Raw genomic sequence first — 22,412 nt, 5'->3', positions numbered from 1 at the left:
GAGAGCGCCAGAGCACGGCAGATAGACACGGTTTGCGGAGATGGAATCCTCCACCTCCCGTGACCCGCAATAAACGCACGGAGCCCCACCAGAGCCAGCCCGGGCAGAGGGGCGTGCAGAGCAGGCGAGGGCCGCAGCTCAGGCCAGCCCTCATACAGGCGCCGCGTTGGGAATGGCGAGACCCCCCCCCCCGGCCGGCATTGGCCCTGGGCTGGGAGCGGCTCCTTGGGCCGCCGCGCTCACTGCCCTCTCGGAGCCATGGCCGAGCTCGGGTGCCAGCTGCGCCGGGCACAGCTTTGCTGAGCGCGGTCGGGAGGGTTTTCCCAGCCGCTGAGCGGGAGCGACGGCCGCACACGGGGCTCGGGGCAGGCGGCAGCCCTGAGCCTCGCCGGGAACTGCTCTTCAAACGGCCGCCTCCCGCCAAACCAAACCCAGCCCTGCGCTGCCGCTGGGCTACCCCGGTCGCTCGCCGGCGTCCCGCAGCCCCCCGGAGCTCGCCCACCGAGCCGGGGCCGAGCTGGGCCGGCCGCACCGGGAGGAGAGCCGCCACGTCCGCACCCAGGCCCAGGCCTGCGGCCTCGCGGCGGGGAGAGGTGAGGAGGGCTCGTTCCCTCACCTCAGGAAGCCCCTCACCGCCATGACGTCACCGTGCTGAAAGGTGACGTCAGGCTCTGCCCCTTCCCCCCCGCTCCCCGGGGTCGTTGTCATGGGGAGGGAGGGGGCGGGGCCGGGCGGGCCGCGGCCGTTGCCATGGCGCCGCGCGCCGCCGCTTCCTGTATTGATTCGAACGGGAGGGCGGGGCGCGCTCCCGTCGTGCCGCGCGCGGGGGCGGGGCCAGCGGGCGGGGGAGCGCTGCGGGGGCGGCCGCCATATTGGGCAGCGCTGGGGCCGGCGGAGACTGACAGGAGGAGGCGGAGCGGGGCCGGGCCGGGCCGGCCGGGCAGGTAGGGCGGGCGGCGGGGCCGCGGCCCCGGGCCGGTGTCACGGCGGTGCGGGGCGAGCTGTGGCCGGTTCCTGCCCCTTCCTCCTGGTGGTGCGGGCCTGTGGCCCGGGGCGGGCCGGGCGGGGCGGGCCCGGCTTGCGGGGTTGGGCTGGGTTGGGCTGAGGCAGCCGCTGCCCGGCGCGGCTCGGAGCCCGGCTGGGGGTGCCCTCGCTCCGCGGGTGCTGCCGGGGGATCCTGGCCCGAGCTCGGGCCCCGCAGGGTGGCCGGTGGGGGAGGGCAGCGGCCTCCCGGTGTTTGGGCCTGCCCCGTGTCCGGAGCCGGAGGCGGTTTGCGAGCAGTGCCCGTCGCTCCTCGGGAGCGCCTTTCCCCCCCCCCCGCGATTTTATGGTGCTTTGTCAGACCTGACAGGATGGGGCTGCGCTGCCGCTGTGCTCGGGACCCCTCGGAGCGCGGCGTGCGGGCTGAGGCGGGCTGTGCCGCCGTTACTGCTGCGGCTGCCCTGAGGAGCCCGTGTGCCCTAACGCTCTTCTTGCATCGGACGCGTTTCTGGATGGACGTCATGCCTCTGGACCCCCCGGGGGCTCGTGTAGCCCGTGTCTATCCAAAGCGGCTAAAAGCTCTTGCCGTAGACCCTCTATTCGTTCAGCTTGACCCTCTTTGGAGAGGCGTGAGGAGAGCCAAGGGCTAGTTCAGCTGCTGGGTCTTCACTAATTCTCGGTTTCTTCATCAAATCGGTAACATGGATGGTACGTGAGATTTTTTTGTGGCGTGGGCTCTAGTACTAAAGTGAATAACCAAGTGGCGACAGAAACTTTTATCCGAAGTCACTTGTTTGTTTGCAGCACGAGTTGGTGATGTGCCGTCGTCCATCTGATGGGTTTTGAGGCTCTGAGGGAGCTAAATATCACTGTGTCTTTCATTAGGGGTTTTTTAATGTGGTGTTGACGTTTCACAAATGGAGGTAGTATGCAAGTTACAGGCTTGAGGTCTTAAAAGTGTGAACCAAGCATCCTCCATGGGTGGTGAGAGGCATTCTGCTGGAAGAGTCAGTGAAGTGACTGACCTAAAGAGGTCTGTTAGGTCATGCTGGAGCCATCTGTGAAAGGTGTTGTAGGCTTTATTGCGTGGATGACTTTATTTTTTTCCCTTGATTTGTAGCTCTCTTGAAGGCGTGCTCATTTTCTTGTGAAGTGCTGATTCTTACTGAGTTAATCTGTTTAATGATGCTAGCCTAGTATTTTGTGCCAAAGGTTCTTCACAGAGCAACTACGCTGCTGGCAACAACATCTCATATTAAAGACTGATGTTTATTTTATCATTATTATGACAGAAGCAGAATTTTCTGGGTCTGTTGAGTGAAGCTGTTGCTTTTTCTAAATTGTACAACTTTCTTTTGTGAGTTGACCAGGGCCACCATTGCACCTTCAGCAGCTTAAATGTGAAGATGAAGCAGACTTTTGAATCACCTGGCCCTTTCAGTAAAGCTCCGTGGATGAGGCTGCTGGTGAATTTTTAATCTTGGCTTTTAGTGCACTGACTTCTGATAAGGCTTCCGATAAAGCAGACCTTTTATCTAGAGCTGATGCTTTTGGTTGGTACTCTGTTTTGAGATGTAAGATAATCAGACAATCATATTTGAATTTCTTATTTTTTTGAAGGGAAACAATGTTATTGAAGTTAATAGCTTTATGAAAAATTGGCGTGCTCAGACAGAGTGTATAAACTACAAAAAAAACCCAAAACAAACCACCAAACAAAAAAAGCCCTGAAGGTTCTGTAAAATGTTACGAGATACATACAGTAGCCTTTCTCTTGTGCTTCCCTGTACTCTTAAGTTCTCTTTGAGTCTAGAATGCCTAACATGGACAAACTCCACCTTATAAAGACCCTGTATCCCTAGGGCCCACGTACTTTGTCCATTCCCACTTCCTTCTTACTAAACACTTTGCGGTGTGCAGAATAAATAAATGACTAAATATCTTCTAGGTAATCACCAAAATGAGCGCCATCACATGCTGGTTGGTGAGCAGCCAAAAGCAGAACCTCTGTTTCTCCTGTCTGTCCAATGACTTGTCCAAAATGTGTCTTTATGTGGGGAAAACTCCCATCAGGTGGCAATGCAAACAGAAGGGCTGTTGCTGCAACTTGCCTTCTGCTTCCTTGGCCAGCGACTGCCAGTAGCTCAGCTCTTGTGTCCGAGGGGAGATTTGGTGGCAAGGTAGTACGGAGGAATTGGAGTGAATTTTTTTTTTTCTCTCTCTCTTTGATCGCTCCCTCCCCCTCACGAGTCAGGAGGGGTAGCAGCATCCAGGCATATCAGTTTGGCATGGGTTGCATCATGGACTGAAGTGAAATCTCAAAGCAGAATGTGGTGAGGCTAATACATATACCTTCTTTGTCAAGTAGCAACTTGAGGAAATTGTACCCGGCGCCTTCCCCAGCCCATGTATTATCCTCTAGCACCTGCAGAAAAGGATAGCGTTTCGCACCCGCTCTGCCCGAGCGCAAAGGCATGGCCAGCAGGAACCTGTTTCATTACATCTGCGGGAGCAGCGGAGCAAATGGGAGCAGCAGAACTTGTTCAGCACTTGTTATTTCTCAAGCGTGATCTGACAGAGCTAAACCTGATCTTTAACTCAGGCTTCAGAGCTTTAATCGAGCCTTTCTAACAACCGGAAAGGAAGACGTGTTCAAACGATGTTTAACCCAGGTACCTTTGCTAATTATTTCATCTCTAAAACTGGAGAGTGTTTTTTCTCCTGCCTCTTACTTGTTTTGTTTTCGTAATAGATGAACCTCTTATGAGACTTTCTGTTAATTAGATGCAGAGATTGCCTTTTGACCCACTGGCAAGAGGTGACGCAGAGATGACTGCTCACTGAGCATGCGTTATGTTTTCACACTCTCTGTGTTTCCCAGCGTATGGCTTCCTGCACTGCTGAAGACTTTGTACATTATTTCGGGTTCCCTGGGAGCAGGCGTGGCCCTCTTATTTACGGAGCAGCATGGTGAAAAGATGAAATAATCACTACCTGCAGGCAATAAAAAGAGTTTTAATGATGGTGATTTTCTGAGAAATCCTCTGCTGAGTACGTGATTGTCACGTCTGCTTAGATAAACCGTGCGCTCCTAACAGACTTCTGTACACTGCAGAGAGATGTGTATTGCATGAAAACATCATCTATAAAGGTAAAGTAACAAACCTACAATTCTCCTAACTTATTAAAAGCTGTATGAAGCAAAATTGGCAACCTCTCAGTTAGGGGCTTGGCCGCCACGTGGATTCAGCAGCGGAGGGGGCTGCCGTCTCTGATAGTCTGATCTCTAATAGACCATCACACTTTAAACTTGAGACTCAAGTGCATTTATCTTCTGAGTGTGGCACAGCAGGCTTGACTCTGTCAGCTTCCCTTCTTTTCTTCCAGTTGTGGAGAGAAGGGATATTTAGGAAAAACATCTTTGCTGAAAGCCATGGTACTATCTGAGCATCATCCATGTAGAAGAGGCAGCAGTAGCAATGTTTTTGGTAGACTTCCTGGAGCAACTATTTTGTGCATGAAAATCCCAGTGAAAAACTTTTGGGCTTGTAATGGTGTACTGAGAAGATTTATTAGTGGAGGGGAATGTTTATTTTTAGTAAAGGCTCTTCCAAAGGCAGAGTTTTTGCTGTTTCCTGAAGGTGTTATGACCCTGAGTTTCTGCTGGTGCGTGGAAGTCTGTGCCATGTATGTGATTACTTCATCCTTGGCTCACACAGCCTTCCTGCAGCACTCTGCGACCTGAGTGTCCTAAATTAGCGCCGTTGCCCTGCGGTTTGCTGGTCAGAGTTCCTCTGTCATCTTGGTAGGACTCTACATTGCTTTGGAAAGGTAGGCACAAAGCCTCAAATTAGCTTCAAAAGCTGACTTGGAGGGCTGTGGGAAATCTTGCAGCTTGTCTGTGAGTGCAGGTTGAGGTGCAGCGAGTTGCAGAAAGTCGAACATTTGTCACCTCCAATCTGAATTACAGGTCGGGCCTTCGCCTGTGAGGGCAGGGTGATATTTTCTGATACTGGAGGTGAAAATAGGCACAGATTGCATCGGTCTCCTAAGCTTAATATGGAAGTGCACCATCTCGAGCTTCTATAGTACTGTTACAAACTGGGAGGCTGAATACAGACAAGAGATGAAAACAGTATCTCGGTTGTGCCTTTGAGCCGCTTTGCCTTTCAAATCAAACTTGAATTCAGTTTGTGCCTATTGCTGGTCACCTAAAAGTTGGCGTTTTTAAAATAGGGGCATTCTAGAGCTGATGGTAGCGAGTTGAGTGTATGAAGGGGCTCGTGAGCTCCCTGAGCAGGAGGTGCTTGTTTGCAGGATGCTTTGGAAAGGCAGAAATAACACGGATTTTTGCAGGACCTTCAGTGATGAGTAGTCACCTACATATTATGCTCTGAAATACACTGGTGCAATGTGATGGTTCTTGCAGTAATACAGCAGCTTGGTTTATTGGTGGAGCATTGAATCTCTCTGCAGCCTTCAAGAGCGAGGCTGAAGGGTGGAGATCTTGTCTGTCACCGTAACACCGAAGTAATTTTGTCATTGCTGTTAGTGTAGTCTCTGCAATACCTAGTTGGGAACAGTCGTCTTTGATGAGTGGCTTTGCCTCAGCAAAGTTTGTATTTTGTTTTGAAATAAAGCTTTACCTGCTTCCATTGTATAGGGGTTACTTTTGTAAATGGTTAATTTTATAAATGGTTTTCACACTTAGACCTTAGTAAATTGCTGGATAAGAAGTTGCATATTTATAGCTTTAAAAAGGATAAGAAGTTGCATATTTATAGCTTTAAAAAGGTGAATATTGGTAAAACTTACACAAGGCTCTAGCTTTTTGTGCTACTGCTGTTTTTGAAAGGAGGCTAGTTACTTAAAAGGATTGGTGGTTTGGCATAATATGTAAACTCTGTTCCGCTGGGTTAAATGTGGACGAGCTGTACTTCAGGTTGGCCAAGAGCAAAGTATCCTGCTCCTTGTCGATGTTCACTTTAGCATTCTGGATGCATTTGTAATAGGCTTGACTACTACATAACAAAAATGCTTAGCTTTTTAGGTTGTTTTTTACCTTACAACTTGTTCAAAAGTCTGGGAAATAGAAGAATCCATAACTGGAATACTCTTAACGATACTCCAGGTTGAGGCCGAGGTGCTGCTTACTAAACCAGCAGAAAATATCTGCCCTTTGGGGCCAAATTAGGTGTTTCTGTCATATTGGTGAGCCAAACAAGTGTGTGGCGTGGTCTGGCAAGGGCCAGAGTTGGCACAAGGAGGTGTGGGGCTCCAGCCGGCATGGATAGATGGACTGCCGTTTCTGTTGCCAGGTGTTGTGTAGTAATGGGTTCCAGATAAATCATTGGAAGATGAAAACTTTGGCTTTGGGGAAGCAGGACATCTGGGTTTGATTTCAAATCTTGCTGCTCATGACTTGGAGGACTGAGTACTTGTTTACTCCATCCTTTTCCCCTTGGTAAATTACGGGGTTCTTCCTGAGAGCTTGTAAGTATTCAGTGCCTGAGTAATATGTTTTTACCTCAAAACCTGTGCCGTTGCATACAGGCCCAAAGAGAAGGCAGCATCTCTGGTTTTGGGTAGGCTTTTGCCAACTCTAAATTTGTCCGTGGGAAGTGAGTGGGTTTTCCATTTCCCCTGAAGCAAGTAAGAAAGGCTTTGCCATAAGGACTGGGAGTTTGCGGACTGTAAGTTCTTAGTTGAAGAAATAAAAGATCTTGAGGCGCAATGTGTGTTGCCTATTCTTTTTGGATACTATTTTGTTACTAATTATGTAGTTTATGCATGGAGAAGAATGGTAGGTTTAGGTGGAATTTTTTTGATTCCTAGGGAAGAATTTGTATTCTGACTGACTTTATTCTCTTCGTGCACCTTATGTCCTATCCTTGAATTGGCTGGATTTTATCACAGTTCACATTACTTTCAGAACAGTACTTCTAGGCAAAGTTACGGTGCTGAACAAGCGTGTTCTGGGTTTTTTATTGACCCAACCTTAATGTATTCAAATACTTAAATATTTTTTCTTGGTATGGATCTGTTTTTAATAAGCCAGCATGCAGAACGCCAGGGTCGGCAGGGAAATGAACGCAGTTGCTTTGCCAAATTGTCTCTCTGTCATTTGAGAGGCAGCCTGTACCTATTTGGATTTTTCAGCAAGTGATGAAGTTGGGGTAACAAATGTAGGCTGTGTTGGCTCTGTCAAGTCAAGACGTGACCTACCTGGACAGATCAAGAGCTGGACAATCCCTGACCCTTTTTTTTTCTCCAGAAATTGTTTGTGGCCTTCTTAAAACTGGAAGGTAATTGAGTGAGTGTTAAACATGAGAGGTGCTGACGAAAGTGAGAGACTCTGAGAATGTGAAAGGCAGGATAATTTTTAAATGTAAAAACTGAATATATTTCCAAATTTAGATGAGGCCGAAAGGGGTAGAAGATGTCTTGGTAATTCAAATGCAATTAATGTTATGTTGATGCTTTATTTTGAAGCATCTGAAGCCTGGAAAAGGTTGTTTGGGCCTTATTAGTATTATTACTAGTTCTGCTTATGCCATCTTTCCTGTTGTTAGCTCTGCGTATGCTGTATTTCTGATTAGAAGTTGTAGTTGAAATTTGTACGGGTGGGAACTCAAATGAAAAGCTCTAAAAGCGAAAATGCCTCATATCCAGAATGAAAAATGTCACGTTTCTGTGTAACTGGATCTAGATCTCATGAATACTGTGCTGAGCCATTTTGGGAGGACGCTTCAAGTGTGTGGTGTTCCCCAGCTGATCATGCTCCATGGGATGCACTATTCTTTTTTTAATCTCCTTCGTTAATAACATCACAGATTTTTCTAACTTTTCCCTCACAATAATGCCATCTCCGACTCTTCATCTGGTGAAAGCTGATTACTGTTAAATTTGGTAGTTTTCTCCAGTTTTACCTCTGAAAGAACATATGGGAGGAATGTATTAAAGAGAAAAGCTTGGGGGAGGAGGTGGCAGAGGTAAGCAGGTGTACTCAGACACAGCGCAGCTCTATTTCAGGGATGCTCCTGTAAAAGTGTTGGCGTGCTTAATGGCATGGAAGTAAAGGCCTCTGCATGTCAGCATTTGTAAGAAGTACAAGTTTCAGTACTCATAAGCAGCTTAGTTAAAAGGAAAGTAGCTCTGCTAGCTAATCTGACTGTAGTCCAGAGTTTGTGTGTTTTATCTTGCTTTCAAGCTAATTGCATAGAATATTGTAATACTTAATCATATCTCGCTGTATTACAGCATGTGCTGCTATACCTCTGTTAGTTTGGTAACTTACCTCCAATTTTTAACGATAAACCCTGGGTAGGTTTTCTGTTCTTGGAGGTAAACTTTTTGACAGCAAACCTTACCCGCTGGCAGAGGAAGCTGAAGGCAGTTTGTGGCAGGCCCTGAGCGTGGCAGTGTGTAGCTTGTCCCTGTACAGCTTTGTCCCAGCACGGCTTTGTCGGTGCAGTTGCCTTCCGGATTTTGCCACAAGTTTGTATCTTGAGGCAACTCCGTTTGTGTAGCCGGGATTCCAGCCAGATGCCGAAAATGTTTATACAGTAACAGCAAATGAAAATCTCTTTACATTCTGCACAGCTTCCAGATGCCTGTGTATTGTGGGGATTTTTTTGTGTGGCGTGCGTGTTAGATTCCACCTTTCCCTTTGGAGATGTTTATCTTGGGTTGAAAGACCAGCTTGGCACATGTCCCTTCTGGCGCTGGCGTTTTTGTGTCACTGTGAGCTGCGGACAAAGCATGAGATGTGTGTCAATTGGGGAGGTTGGGCACTAACGATGCTGGTCTGCGCCCTTCAGAGCTTGGAGAAGGGCTGTGACTACGTAACCTCACAAAAGTGTTAGCTAACCTTTTTTTTTTTTTTTTAATTGATGCATGTTGTAATTTAGCCAGCCAAATCTAAGCTGTGAAGCAGCCCTGTCCTAAAACATATACTTCAAAGATGCTTAACATTGCTTATGGACTGGATAGCCAGAAGCAGGCTGACTTTATGCTAGCCAAGATGAATATTTGGGACAGCATGGGCATCAGATATTGAATGTTAACACGGGGGGCTACTGAGTCCATAGTCGCCTGTGTTCCTGCAGTGTGTGGTACTAAAACAGCAATACTTCTCGCATGGCTAAAAGTATCCCAAGGAGCTTCAGCACAATGGTGTGTGCTGCTGTCGTGCCTCTGGCCTGAGGTCTGGGATGGGGTAGGCTGTAAGTGTCTGGCTTTTCCGTGCCTGGGTACCGAAGGCTTGCCTAAACTGTGCTGCTGCAGTTCATACGAACAGCCTGGTTTCCAGTATCGAAGTCTCTGTTCCAGCTGTGGTGGTTGCCTGCTGAGGTCCTGTCAGACACAAAATGCTGGTTGCCTGCTCGTACAAATCAGCAACCGAGGGCAATAATACAGAAAAACACTTTCATTAGCAGCCCTGTGCTGTATCACACAAGTTTGATAGCAATAGGATAGGAAAAGGGGTCTCAAGCTTAAAGAACAGGCTTGGGAGATTGTGAAGAGGCTGCTTCTATGTAAAGGGGTGTAATATTTTGATGGGTTTCTTCCCCTGTCTGTTGCAGCAGACTAATTACTGCCTGGACTTCATGAACATAAATTCCTGAGCCTGCTGAACTCCCTAGCCCCTCTGCTTTCCACCATGGATCAGGATTATGAGAGGCGTCTCCTACGCCAAATCAACATACAGAATGAAAACACAATGCCTTGCGTAAGTACAAATGGGCTATGCTAAATGGTCTTAGTCTGGCTATTAAGTTGTCTGTCTTGCTCAAGTGAAAACAGTCACAGGCTTTTGAAAGATATGGGACCTCTTTGAAGCAAACCTTAGTCTTTTGTTGGGCTGTGAGCAGGTGTGAGTTCCTGAGCTGTTCAAGGAACAACCAAATAACTTTTGAATATAAAAACCAAAATATAATATAATAACCAAAGCTTTTGAATATATAAACTCAGTTGATGTTGCAAAAAGGAGTTAAGATATTTTTAGGTAGCTCAGTAATGCCTCTTTACTAAATAATCTCAGTAAGTACTTGTGGAACGTAAAAAGTTGGGGGCTAACAAGCAAAACAAACCAACTGTAGGGCTTGACAAGACCGAGCAAGTCCAGCGGAAGCCTCCGAGATGGTCAGGGGGCTGGAGCAGGAAGATGCTGAGACCTGTGTTGCTCAGCGTGGAGAAGATGAGGCTCAGGATAGATGAAATTGGTGCTTTCAACTACCTGGTGGGTGGTTATAGAGAAAATGGAGTCAGAATCTCTTCAGAGGTACACAGTGGAAGGATTAGAGGCAATGGATGCAACAAGGAATTCCAGTTAGATATTAGGGAAAAATGTTCACAGTGAGGGCATCCAGATGCTGCAACAGGGAGCTTGTGGGGTCATTGTCCTTGGAGATGCTGAAAACTCAGCTGGATGAGGCTGTGACCTTCAATGTAACTTAGAAATTCACTCTGTTATGAGCTGGGGTCCTTTCCAACATAATTATTCCATGAAAAGGAATGTGATTGCAGTTGAAGAATCATCTGCTGCCTACCCTGCAAGCAGTCTGCCCCTCTCCAGCCTTCTACATGTTTGCCTTGACCATGTCAGCTTGAGAAGGAGCAGTGAGAAAGGCTGTTTGTCTCTTTTGACAGAAATTCCCATGACAGTTGGACTCTGATGTGCTTACTAATTCTGTTAAGGGGATAAACTAATGCTTGGCTCTCCTACTTAGGCATATTCAGCTTTGACAAGACCTCACCGATGTTTTTCAGGCCCCTGCCGTCATCAACACTTGTTCTTGTGTGTGTCTTTTATTCTTTAATTCAGGTAGCAGAGATGAGAAGAACCCTGACACCTTCCAATTCTCCAATGTCTTCTCCTAGTAAGCATGGTGACAGATTCATTCCCTCAAGAGCTGGGGCTAACTGGAGCATCAACTTCCACAGAATAAATGTAAGTTTTGTTCCCTACAGTTCAGTCTTGGAACTAAGAAAATGATGCATTTTGTTTTGGCTGGCATAATTGCTCTGCTTGTCTTCTGCATCATGGTCTTCTGCTGCCTCAGAAGAGTTCCTTTGAATGCATGTCTTCAAGCAGGCTGTCCCTGTGGGCCAGGCGACTTCTTCATTTGTTATTTTACCATACATCATGAGGTTTCTCTATGGTAATAGCATGTTTCTCCCTTTCAGGAAAACGAAAAATCACCAAGTCAAAACAGAAAAGCAAAGGATGCTACATCAGACAATGGCAAAGGTGAGACCACCTTTTGACCACGTATGCCATGCCTATAGCTTTTATTTCAAACTGTTAACAAGTTTGGAAATCAAGGGAACACTAGCACTTTTGTGCTTGTGCAAAAACTCGTGCTGGTGTTTTAGGAAATGCCCACATTACGAGAATGAATACCGGGTCACCTCAATAGGCTTTTGATGAGCATCTGGGAGGCGAGAGGCTATTTGTATCCCTTGATTTATTGTGCCATGGAAGCACTTTCCTGATAGAATGGAACAAGGGGAAGCTTGCTGCTAATCTTGATTCCAGACTGGGGCCCCAGGCTTATTAAGAGGCCCTGTGAATGTACAAGTCAGGCAGACGTGATCCTGCCACTCCCTACAGAGCTGCTTCCGAGTTCTCTGCCTCAGCACTTGTTTGGGTTTGCAGATGGCCTTGCTTACTCTGCCTTGCTGAAGAATGAACTCTTAGGAGCAGGAATCGAGAAAGTGCAAGACCCACAGACGGAAGACAGGAGGCTGCAGCCATCCACCCCAGAGAAGAAGTCTCTCTTCACTGTAAGTTGGTTACTTTGCATTAAAACCAGTGGAGGTTGCATGTGTGCGTCACAGGAACAAAGCACACAGTTCTGCTGAGCTCCTAGTGCGAGTGAGTTAGTGTTGTGGCTTGACTAAGATAAGCTGTTGATAACAAAATTTGGTGGCCTGTAAAGAGAACCTAAGTATCTACAGCAAGCTATGTACTTCCTACTGCTATACTGGCAGGGAAACAGAGTTGGAACCAAGCTTGGGACAGCATGGTAAATGACCAAATCAAGCTTTTGGACTTCAGTGGAGATGAGTTGTTTTTATGAGATTCCAGAGCACCTGGGAAAGGGAGGAACTGAAAAGTTTGGAAAATCTGACTGTGGGTGTTGGAGTTAGCTAGGCATCAGGCATTAGTGCGTGTTGCAAGTGATCCCTTAGGTCTTGGGCACGCTGAGGTTCTTACTAGATGTGTCTTCTTTACGCAGTACTCGCTCAGCACAAAACGCTCTAGTCCAGATGATGGCAATGAGGTCTCACCGTATTCCCTGTCTCCTGTCAGCAACAAAAGGTAATACTGATTCTCCACAGACTGTGAGAAGAGAAGGGTTGGGACAGAGGATTCAGTGAGGTTCTCTAGGGCTTCTTTCTAAGGTACCCAAAACTGCTATGTGAATTAGTTTTGGAAATCTGGGGAGATAATAAGTATGGATGGTGAAGGTCTAAATTTCTGCAGGCATCCAACCTGCCTAGATACTGAACATGTCTTGGCCAACTTTCAGTAGTCAGTTTACCTTTTTGTTACCTAGCTTCTTTACAGAAGTGGAACCTAATTCCTTCCAGTCTTACCTGCTGGAAAGAATTTTGTGGCTCTTGGTTTGTGCATTTCTTAGAAATGCAGGTATGCTTTAAAGAGTGGCTACATCTGTGTCTACCATCTGCTGTGATGTGCAAGATCCTATAGTTGTTTTTATATCTGTTCTTGTAAACAGTCAGAAGCTGCTAAGATCACCTCGAAAACCAACTCGGAAAATCTCAAAGATTCCTTTCAAAGTGCTGGATGCCCCAGAGCTGCAGGACGATTTCTACCTGAACCTGGTGGACTGGTCCTCTCTTAACGTCCTCAGTGTTGGCCTTGGGACTTGTGTTTACCTGTGGAGTGCTTGTACTAGCCAGGTAAATGATCATGCATGCCTGGAGAGTGAAGTACTTGTTGCTGTAGGTCTTTTCTCCAGCCATAGTGTCTTTCAGAGCTATGGAACATGCTGTGTGAGGGATTCAGCACTTGTAATGCTCTGTCCCAAAGTAGGTACTAATGAGGGAGACAGCTAGTAGAGTAGTATGACAATAACAAGTGTTTCTTATTCCATTCTGTCCTACATTCAAGGTAACCCGGCTGTGTGATCTCTCTGTGGAAGGAGACTCTGTAACATCTGTGGGCTGGTCAGAACGGGTCAGTATAATATTATCAACAATGAGAACTGAAACGCTTGTAATTTAGACGCTGTCATTGCGGCCATATAACTCTTCCTCACAGGTTTTAACTTCTTGGGTTATTTTCCCGTATTTCCCCAAATGCCCTGTATGCATCACAAATCAAATGTGTTTTCCTGTCTGCACTATTTTTCTCTGCTAGATGAGAGGGGATAGAGAGCAACCTCTTGTATCTTGAGGTTCTCAAGACGTTTGCTAAGGGGTGTGGGAGGGAGAAAGAGACAGTTTGTTTCTCCAGCTCTCGACAATAAACGCTACAATAAATACATTCCAGCCAGGCTGCTTGGCCCTCTCAGTAGAGAAAAGATGTAAGATGCAACAACTCTGGATGCTTTCCATCTTGTGGGATTTATCTCAAGTCTTTTCCTCAGGTTCTAGCTTTTGTTTTATCTTTGTCTTTACTTACTGGCTTTACTGATCATGGTTTTCTGTTTGTTTAGGGTAACTTGGTAGCCGTTGGCACTCACAAGGGCTTTGTACAGATCTGGGATGCAGCTGCAGGAAAAAAGCTCTCCATGCTAGAGGGGCACACAGCCAGAGTTGGTAAGGAGGTGGGAGGCAGAGGTTTCACATGTCTCGTTTCTTCATGATTGAACTTTTTTCTTGTAAGCAAGAGATCCGCTTGAAATAGCAGAACTCAAAAAGCACTAGAATTTATATTTATTCCCTGCTATGTCTTGAGCAGTTTTCAAAATATTACCGTCTAGTAGTTGTAGTGTTCTGATCTTGGGTGTGGTGGTGTTTGACTATTGCAGCAGGTGTTTCCTCCAAGTCTGAGGCTTTTTAGGTTTGGTTACAACATCATTTTCACTGCCACTGGCTTCCGGTTTCAGCCCTGCAGGCAGGCTGCTTTACACTGAGATTTCCAGTTCCCTTATTCTACAGGGACTTTTGTTTTTTTGCTCGGAGGTGTTGTGAATTTGAACATTGGAGTGAGATTTTGGGAGTCAAGGCACCTTCTCAGTTCTATTTCTGTGCTTTACTGCACTGTGCAATGGGATTAGTGATACCTTCAGTAAGGTTGTGCAGGTTAATCTTTCTTTGTACGCTATTCTAGGGCTTCAGACAGTGGATGTAAAGGAGGTCTGTAAGCACTGGGGTATTTTTAATTTTTTTTAACTTTTTTTTTTTTTTAAATCTTGGCAATGTGATGGCTGTGTTCTGCCTACCTGCTCCTGCAGGACTCCCACTACATATTCTTATGCTCTGCCTGCGTTACAGGTGCCTTGGCATGGAACGCGGACCAGCTGTCTTCTGGGAGTCGAGACAGAATGATCCTTCAGAGGGACATCCGCACCCCACCCCTACAGTCCGAGCGGCGGCTCCAGGGCCACAGGCAGGAGGTCTGTGGGCTCAAATGGTCTACAGACCACCAGCTCCTGGCCTCTGGAGGAAATGATAATAAGGTATAGTACTTCCAAGGAGTCATGTGAGGCTCAATGTCTCTAGATCTTCACCAAGAAATGTCAGACTCCCTTTCTTTAAGGATGTTTAACCTTTCTGAAAGGGGTTTTTGTTTCAGTTGTTGGACTTTGTCCAAGCATAAATCATGCTAAGCTTCTACTCTCTCTCCTCTCTCTAATAAAATTAAAAAGGCAAATTTAATTTTGCTTCTGTATTTTGCTAATTAAATCTATAGTTTGACTCAGGGGTTTGAGTTCAACAAAGCCACTGCTAAGCTGTACTTCCTGACTTGGTTTATGTAGTGTATAGTCAAGTTTTTTGCAATGATGTTTATGTATATAGAAGGAGATTTAGTTTAGAGCTATGTAAGTTCTAATACCTATAATGCAGGCTTGTAGTTCACTGAGCACCATATGGAAGAAGCATCTGTTCTGGAGAAGCAGTGTTCAGAGCCCTTTGGAGCGGGTTGCTAGGTAGTGAATTTGCCCAGTGTCTGTGTGACAGCATGGTTGTACCGAGTTCCTCCTGCTCAGAATAACTTCTAATGAACTTGAGCATATTTCTAAATGTGTTCTGGAATAATACAGCCATAAAGACAAAAGAAGGGTTTGAGTTCACGTTCAGTAATGTTAATGTTGTGTCTTTGGCTTCATAAGCTTCACTTAAGGGACTGTTAGCTTCCTTATGGTCGAGAGGTGAGTGGCTCCTCAGCCGAGTGTGGTGGCAGGGTGGGACTGGCTTCAGGGCTGCGAGTGTGGAGTGGAGATGCGTGTGCTTGGACAGAGCTGTGGGAAATCATGTTGTTGTCTAGCCACCCTCACCAGTCCCAGTGCGACATCGTGGCTTGTGGGTGTTGCAGATGCATGACTGCAGCGCAAGTTTGATCACGTCTCTCCTCTCTGCCAGCTCCTTGTCTGGAATCACTCCAGCCTGAGTCCTGTCCAACAATACACAGAGCATCTTGCAGCAGTAAAAGCTATCGCCTGGTCTCCACACCAGCACGGACTCCTTGCTTCCGGCGGTGGGACAGCTGACCGCTGCATACGCTTCTGGAACACGCTCACTGGGCAGCCTTTGCAGTGCATTGACACTGGGTCGCAAGTGTGCAACCTGGCCTGGTCAAAACACGCCAATGAGCTAGTAAGTTCCTCCCTGTGCAGTCCTGCTATAAGCTGTCTTGTGTTAGGAAGCATGATGTATGTTTCCCTCTCCCCTTTCAGGTGAGTACCCACGGATACTCGCAGAACCAGATCCTCGTCTGGAAATACCCCTCATTAACTCAAGTAGCAAAGCTAACAGGGCACTCGTACCGAGTCTTATATCTGGTAAGCGATGACCACGTCTCTGAAAACTTCTGTAGCTGTTTATCTGGTGGCACGTGTGCTGAGACAAGACCCAAAGCCGCAGTGCCGGTGGCACCGTAAGCTGCCTGTAGTCTAGGTGGAGATATTAATGCTGCGCTGCAAGCAATGAAACAAACATTCTGCATCTGGTTTCCTTGCCTGCAAGGGTAACTTTGATTTGCTGCTATGGAAATGTGAGGCTTTATTAATGAGTAGCAAAGCCTGCCAAAACTCTTCTGAGGAAGCACAAGCATCTCTTCTTGGTCCCTCAAGACTTGTACGCTTTTTCAGTGGTGACTGCCAGCAGGGGATGAGTTTGATGCTTTCAGTCCTCCTAATTTGTCATCAAAATGCTTGGTGCAGTTAATCTACATTGATCTCGTACCTCCTTTGTTACTGTTACGTAGGGCTTTCAGCGGCTTCATGACAGAGATGATAAATACGTTGATACTGTTTTGTGAGGTAGATTCCAATGTAGGTGACTAATGGAGCTGGCAAATATCAGCCATATCACGCTTCCTGCCTTAACTTACATTTATAATCTGGGGAGAAATAGTGTCAATTATCAATTACAAATGGCTTGGATTTCTTAACACAGGAATCCTTTTTATGATAATTCCACCCATGTGTTCCATAGCTGCATAAGTAAAATGCAAGTGCTTGAATTGGCACCTACTGAGACTAAGACACGTGAAAGCAGAGGTAATTGTTTGGTTTCTCACCGCCAGCCAAGTAGGAAGGAGAGTTAAATCTCTCTAGTATTCCAATGAAGATGTTTTCAACCTCAAAAATGTAAGAGATGCTAAAGGTTGCTCTCTCTTGGCCTTAGGCAATGTCCCCTGATGGTGAGGCCATAGTTACAGGAGCTGGAGATGAAACCTTGCGCTTCTGGAATGTCTTCAGTAAAACTCGCTCGACAAAGGTAAGGATGCGTTGTGTGGGTGGCTGCAGCTGCGTCCTGCAGGAGTCTCAGCCTTTGGGGGTGAATTCAGCCCAGGTTTGTTCTGTTACGCTGCCTTGCCTCTGATCTCTTTGCCATACCCTGCAGATTGAGGGCTGGATGCAGTGAAGGGTTAAACTTTGTCAAGATAGAAAGGGATTTGTGGTCAACAGATGAAGTAAAAGGTTGCCTCTGTGTGCCCAAGGCAGCATGACACAACATCCTTCTCCTGGCTGTTACAGGGCTGCTGAACACAGCAGCATTTCAGGGAGCTCACCCTGAGCCCACTGTTTTCCCTGCCAGCGTGCTGCTATGAACTGACCCCATCCCCAGAGATGATTATCCCCCAGCTCCTTACAAACTACTCAGAATGGTGGCTTGGATGGAAAGGGGATTGTGGATGATGCTGCCACTGATGACTCGCCATCACTGAAAGCAGGTTGTACCAGAATGCTCTGAGAGTTTTTCTGGGTGTCTGGCAGAGGTAGTGGAGAATGGCAGAGACATCTTAAGGAATGAGCTGGGGGGAGCTGGCGTTGCTCGCTGCTGGGTCCCCCTGGTTTCTGACAGCTCTGAAGTACAGCTTTCTGCAAAGCTGTGGGAACAGCACGCTCGCCTGCCATGCTCCTTGTTACCAGTTGGGGAAAAAAACCATGGAAATGTTTATGGTGTTGGACTTTGAATGGTGAGCTCAGATCATGCCCTGAGCTAGAGATACCTCACCAGATTAGCAGGTGTAGTTAAAAAAACAAAATGAAAAGCACATGGAGTAACACTGCAGCACAACTGTGGAGTATTTAGCACCTGCTTTGTCTTTTCTTGTCAGGAGTCTGTATCTGTTCTCAACCTCTTCACCAGGATACGATAAACCCCATATTCTGTGACCCAGGAGACTACAGCCTGACATACCAGGATAAAACCATTACCTTGGTGTGCATGGAACCCCAAACGATCAGCCAGAAGGGGAGGGAGCACCAGTGTGACTGGAGGATGGACCCAACAGATGATAATTAAATATGTGCTTGTGAACCATGCTGGGCAGTATTTGGGATGGGGTTGGGGAGGGGAGGGAACTGCCAAAGGTTTACGGATTCGTCCTTCACAGAGGGAAACGGGTACAAGAGAAATGTTTAAACCAGCATCCTCAAACTCTCACGTTTGTGTCCTGGAGAGAACATGTATGACATGGACCATTCAGACTGGACCGAGGCCATCCCGGCTGCTGTGTTGTCCCCTCTTGGGAGAGATACCCTGCCTCTGTGGGAACAGGTTTAACATGCTGCTCTGGGTCCCTCTCTCCTCGGATGTGCATCTTTGCAGGTAGAAGCCAGGCAGACTTGTTCAATACAACTGGTGCAAGGGGGCTAGACTCCAGGCTGGGCGTTAGCCTCTCTGATTGTCGAAGGGCATTGTTTATAGCCTGGCATCCCCATTACGTGAAGAAACTGGAGAACTGCTTATTTTCCTTTCTTACCTCCCCACCCAAAATAGGTACTGTAGTACTTGATAGAGTCATTCCCTTAATACAGCTTGATTTTTTGGCATGCTTAACAACTGCCTTCAAATACACTTTTGGGTTCTAAACTTTGGAGGAGACTTGAAGAGGCTCCACCTCAGAAGGAGCGCATTTGTAAAGTTCTGAAATTGCTATTGCATGTTCTGGGCTGATCCTCTTAGTTAACAGAGGAAAAACAATGGCTTTAAAAGAAAACAAAAAACAAAACCCTACAACCAAACAACAACCTCCATGCATGTGGAGCTTCCCACAGTGCTGTTTGTGGCAGGCTGGTTGCTCTGGAGTCTTCCTGAGGACAAAAGCAGTTGAGATGTATTTGAGAAACAAAACAATTCATGTGGATCTGTTTTTTTTTTTTGGAGGGAGCGTGGCCTCTTCTGGCTGGAAGGAGGGAAACACCATGTCTGGGCAAGAGGGGGGTTCTTTTTCTAAAGCAAGGAAGAAGTATTGCTTTTTTTTAATCTCCAAATCAAAGCCAGGGACCTATTGTTGGGTTTTTTGTTTTGTTGGGTTTTTTTTTAAGATGTATGGGAAGAGAGTGTTGTGTGTTTGGAGCCTGTGTGATGGGTGCTGTGGGATGTGATGCAAAGCACTTGTGTGTACGTGTTACTTTTAATTTAAAGAGAAGCTGTTACGCTTGCAGCAGCCTGTTCCTGTCTTACTTTGTACATGTGCCAACGCTCTCCCTGCCGTGCGCCTGGCTCCTGCCTGCCTTCTGCCCTCTCTTGTGCACTGGGATGCGAGTGCTGTTTCCTGTTCTCGTTTGGATTTTCCCGGCTGTGTATATATAGACCTTGACCTGTTCTCTGTAGAGTGCATAGGCAATACTTTTTCTCTCCTTCCCTCCCCTTCTTTCCCTGAAACCAGACTGTAGAGGTGGCTGTAGGAATAAGACTGTGTCTCCCCAGTGCCACTGGTATCCATAGGTGAGTTTCCATGGTGTAGGAAGGCTGGGTTGGAGAAGGGCAGCGAGGTGCCGTTCTGTTCACTACAGCCTTGACCACGTGTGCCGTTGTAACGGGGCTGGGATCAGGCTTTCGGTGCTACCCCTGTCTGTCGCAGGTACCTCGCGTGCCGGGAGGCTCGCGTACCAGGAGCTTGCTGCTCCTCGGCAGGCTGGCAGCGCTGAGTCTCCAAAGCCCAAACCGGCAGTCCCATCCTTGTCTTACAGCCTCACTTGCCTCTGAAATGGAATTTCAATGTAAGTTCTGAAATGCTGTTTCAATGCAACTACTTTATTGTAGTTCCTGCTGCAGGAGCGCGGGGTGTGGTTTAAAACTCCTCTGATGGCCCCCAGCCCCTCTCCTGTTGCTTATTACGTTCACCGGCACTGTTAAACTTCATGGGGTGGAGGGATCACGGCAAAGCACTGAGGAGTTGTTAAAATTAAGTCAGATCATTAAGTTGGCGAGCAGTCTGAAATGAAAGGCCACCTGCAGCAAGAGGTGGTCCGTCACAGGTGTCTGTCCTGTGTGATACTGCCCTATTGGGTTGTAGGGGATGGGGAGTGTTTACACCAGGGGTGGAGGTGGTTGGTAGCTGCTGCTGTGAGTTTTGTCTGTCATGGATTGTCTCCTGCCTGAATCCGGACACAGGCCCCCCAGGAGATGCTGCTTTCTCCTCCAGGAAGAAATAGATGGTGGGGGTGGGGGCACACACGCGGTCTCAGCTGATGGTTTCACGCCGGTTTGTGACCGTTCGGGAGCAGGAGGAGGGAGCCGGGCAGCCCAGCCAGAGCATGGGATGGCATGGGGCAAGTGTGGTGCTGCTGGGACTCGCTGCTGTCCCAGGCCTGCTGCAGGGATGGTGGCTGGAGTTCGGAGAGGGTTTGCCTCTCACCCTGCAGTGTGGGTGCTTCCCCCAGAGGAATCCCTGGGCGATGGGCAGTGCATCTGCAGCTGGGCACTCCCAGCTGCATCCCAGGATGCTGCAGAGGGGGGACAGCCCCCCCTCTGCTCTGGCCCTGCATCATGCTCCTATCTTGCCAGGGACTTGCACACACCACTTCTCTTTTCTCACTCTGGAGCTGCCTTGGGAGCAGGTTGGCTCACTGTGACTTCTCTCATCATGCTTGGCAGGGATGGCTAGTGATTTCCAAGCCATGGCTGATGTGTGGCTGAGTGCATTGGCTAACGAGCATAGCGAGAACGCGCCGTTCAGGTTGACTTAGCTATTAAAGCGTGGCACAGATGCCTTCCCCCACCCTCCTCGCAACTGCCAAGGCTGGAGCAGAGTCCCAGAAGTGCTCTCTGCAGGTCTTCCACTGCAAGAGTGTGTGTTGGTGGGTGTGTGCGTGTGTCTCAGCTCCTGTAGGCGAGCGGTGTGACACTGTTGGCTGGCTGGAGTGTGCTGCAGCGTGTTAAGTGGGGAAAAGAGCAAAGCTAATGTAAGCTTGTGTTTTCTGTGCGTGACCTGTAAGTGCTGAACCATGCGGGCGGGTTGAGCAAAAGGTCCTCCCAGAGTTTGTGTGATAAAGTCTGCGACCTTGTAGCATTGTTATATATAAGGCATCATATGGTGGAAAAAAAAAGTGTTGTAACTTTTCCATGTAAAGCAATCTAACTGGCATTAAACAAGTTGTGAATTTATGTCTCTTGCTTTTTCATGGTAAGGGGTGCAGTGAGTCCCCTAGGCACTCCAGAGCTGCTCCCCTGAGGTTCAAAGGCTTGGGCGTCCCCACAGCAGCTGCCCCTGGCTCTGGAGGTACCAGCTTTCTCACACAGGTCTTGCCTGCAGTTTATTGCTCCTGCCTGCCCATTCATGTTTGCTTTCCTGCTGCTGGAAAAGCAGGGAGGCGCAGCCCCAGCCCTCCCTGCCCTGCCCCTGTTCCCCCGTGTGGGGTACGAAGGGATCAAAGGTGCCCCTGCCCTGGTGCAGCCCACCATAGCCTCCCCCCCACTTTGGTATGGGGGAGTCGGTGCCAATTCTGGCACTGTTCACTCCAGAGCGACTGCAGCGAGGCCGGGGGCAGTGCCAGGTGTGGGGCTGGGGGAGCACAGACCCTGGGTCCTGCAGAGCACCCTTGAGATGGAGGTTCCGCTGCCCCTGTACAGCTGGGACCCTTCCCTGGGGGAGGATAAACCCCTGCCCCTTCCCTGGGAGCCCTGTGCCATGGCCGTGGCCTCTCCAGCCTGGCTGTGCCTCAGTTTCCCTGGGGTGAAGGAGGGAGGGCTACCAGTGGGGCTCTGGTGCTGCTGGTGGGGCCTGAAGCACTAACAGGTCCCTCCCACCCTCACCAACCAGCATAGAACAGTGGAGGGGCTGGGCCAGGCGCCCTTGCTGAAGCAGGCTGTGTGCTGGAAGACACCCCCCCCCCACGCCCCATGGGCTTGGGATGCTGTGGGGCAGAGCTGCGCCACAGGGACGAGGAGGCCCCGGTACCCCCTTGCTGCTGGAAGTGGGATCCCCTGCCCTCAGGTACGGAGCTGAGCTGGTGGGGGAGGGATGGCACAGGGAACTGGGAGGAGAAAATAGTGCCTCAGTTTCCCCACCTTGGAGGTAGAGGGGAAGCCCCAGGGCCCTTCAACCGGACCAGGATGGGGTTGAGCTCAAGACTGTGGGGTGCAAGTCCTGCTGTGCCCCAGTGTCTGCAGGATGGGGCCTGGTGGGACCCCATTGTCCCTGCCATGCACTGGGGACCCTGTGCCTGCTGGGGACCCCTCCTTGTCAGGAGACACCTGGCCTGGGGATGGTGTATAGTGGGAGCTGGGGGCCCTGGCTGGCTGCAGGGCCTGGGGCACCCAGTTGTGCCCCCTCACACTCCCTTCCCCTCTGTTTCCAGAGGCCCTGGGTGTTGGGGGTCAGTTCAGGGTACACCTGACACACACCCCCCCGCACACCCCCTGCCACCCGGGGCCATCAGCCCCTGGAGCCTCCTCCACTACCAGCCTCCACCCACCAGTAAAAGCCACTGGTCCTGCTGCCATCCTGGCCCGTTCCTGGGGATGGGGGATGGCAGGAGGGGTGCAGAGTGGGGGGA

The 22,412-nt window shown here is 48.6% G+C and overlaps 2 protein-coding genes across 3 annotated transcripts in view; both read left to right on the top strand.

Moving 5' to 3' along the window:
* HMG20B (high mobility group 20B) overlaps positions 1 to 22,412 on the top strand; it is a 97,097-nt gene that overhangs the window by 49,368 nt on the left and 25,317 nt on the right. The gene's annotated exons all lie outside the window — the stretch shown is intronic.
* On the top strand, positions 840 to 21,021 carry FZR1 (fizzy and cell division cycle 20 related 1). Of its 2 annotated transcripts, none has more exons than XM_075776280.1 (14): positions 840 to 944; positions 9,570 to 9,712; positions 10,808 to 10,933; positions 11,170 to 11,233; positions 11,642 to 11,769; positions 12,225 to 12,307; positions 12,729 to 12,912; positions 13,124 to 13,189; positions 13,671 to 13,773; positions 14,452 to 14,636; positions 15,541 to 15,774; positions 15,855 to 15,959; positions 16,807 to 16,899; positions 17,744 to 21,021. In XM_075776280.1, exons 2-14 carry the CDS (start codon positions 9,644 to 9,646, stop codon positions 17,783 to 17,785), a joined length of 1,482 nt encoding a protein of 493 aa, XP_075632395.1. In that variant the 5' UTR covers positions 840 to 944; positions 9,570 to 9,643; the 3' UTR covers positions 17,786 to 21,021. The 2 variants fall into 2 exon arrangements, with proteins under 2 accessions (XP_075632395.1, XP_075632394.1); XM_075776279.1 differs by having other exon boundaries at positions 9,567 to 9,712.

The sequence above is a fragment of the Balearica regulorum genome, chromosome 26 (genome assembly GCF_011004875.1).
Source record: "Balearica regulorum gibbericeps isolate bBalReg1 chromosome 26, bBalReg1.pri, whole genome shotgun sequence".
In the NCBI taxonomy this organism is placed as follows: domain Eukaryota; kingdom Metazoa; phylum Chordata; class Aves; order Gruiformes; family Gruidae; genus Balearica; species Balearica regulorum.
This window is presented reverse-complemented; position numbering and strand designations above follow the sequence as displayed.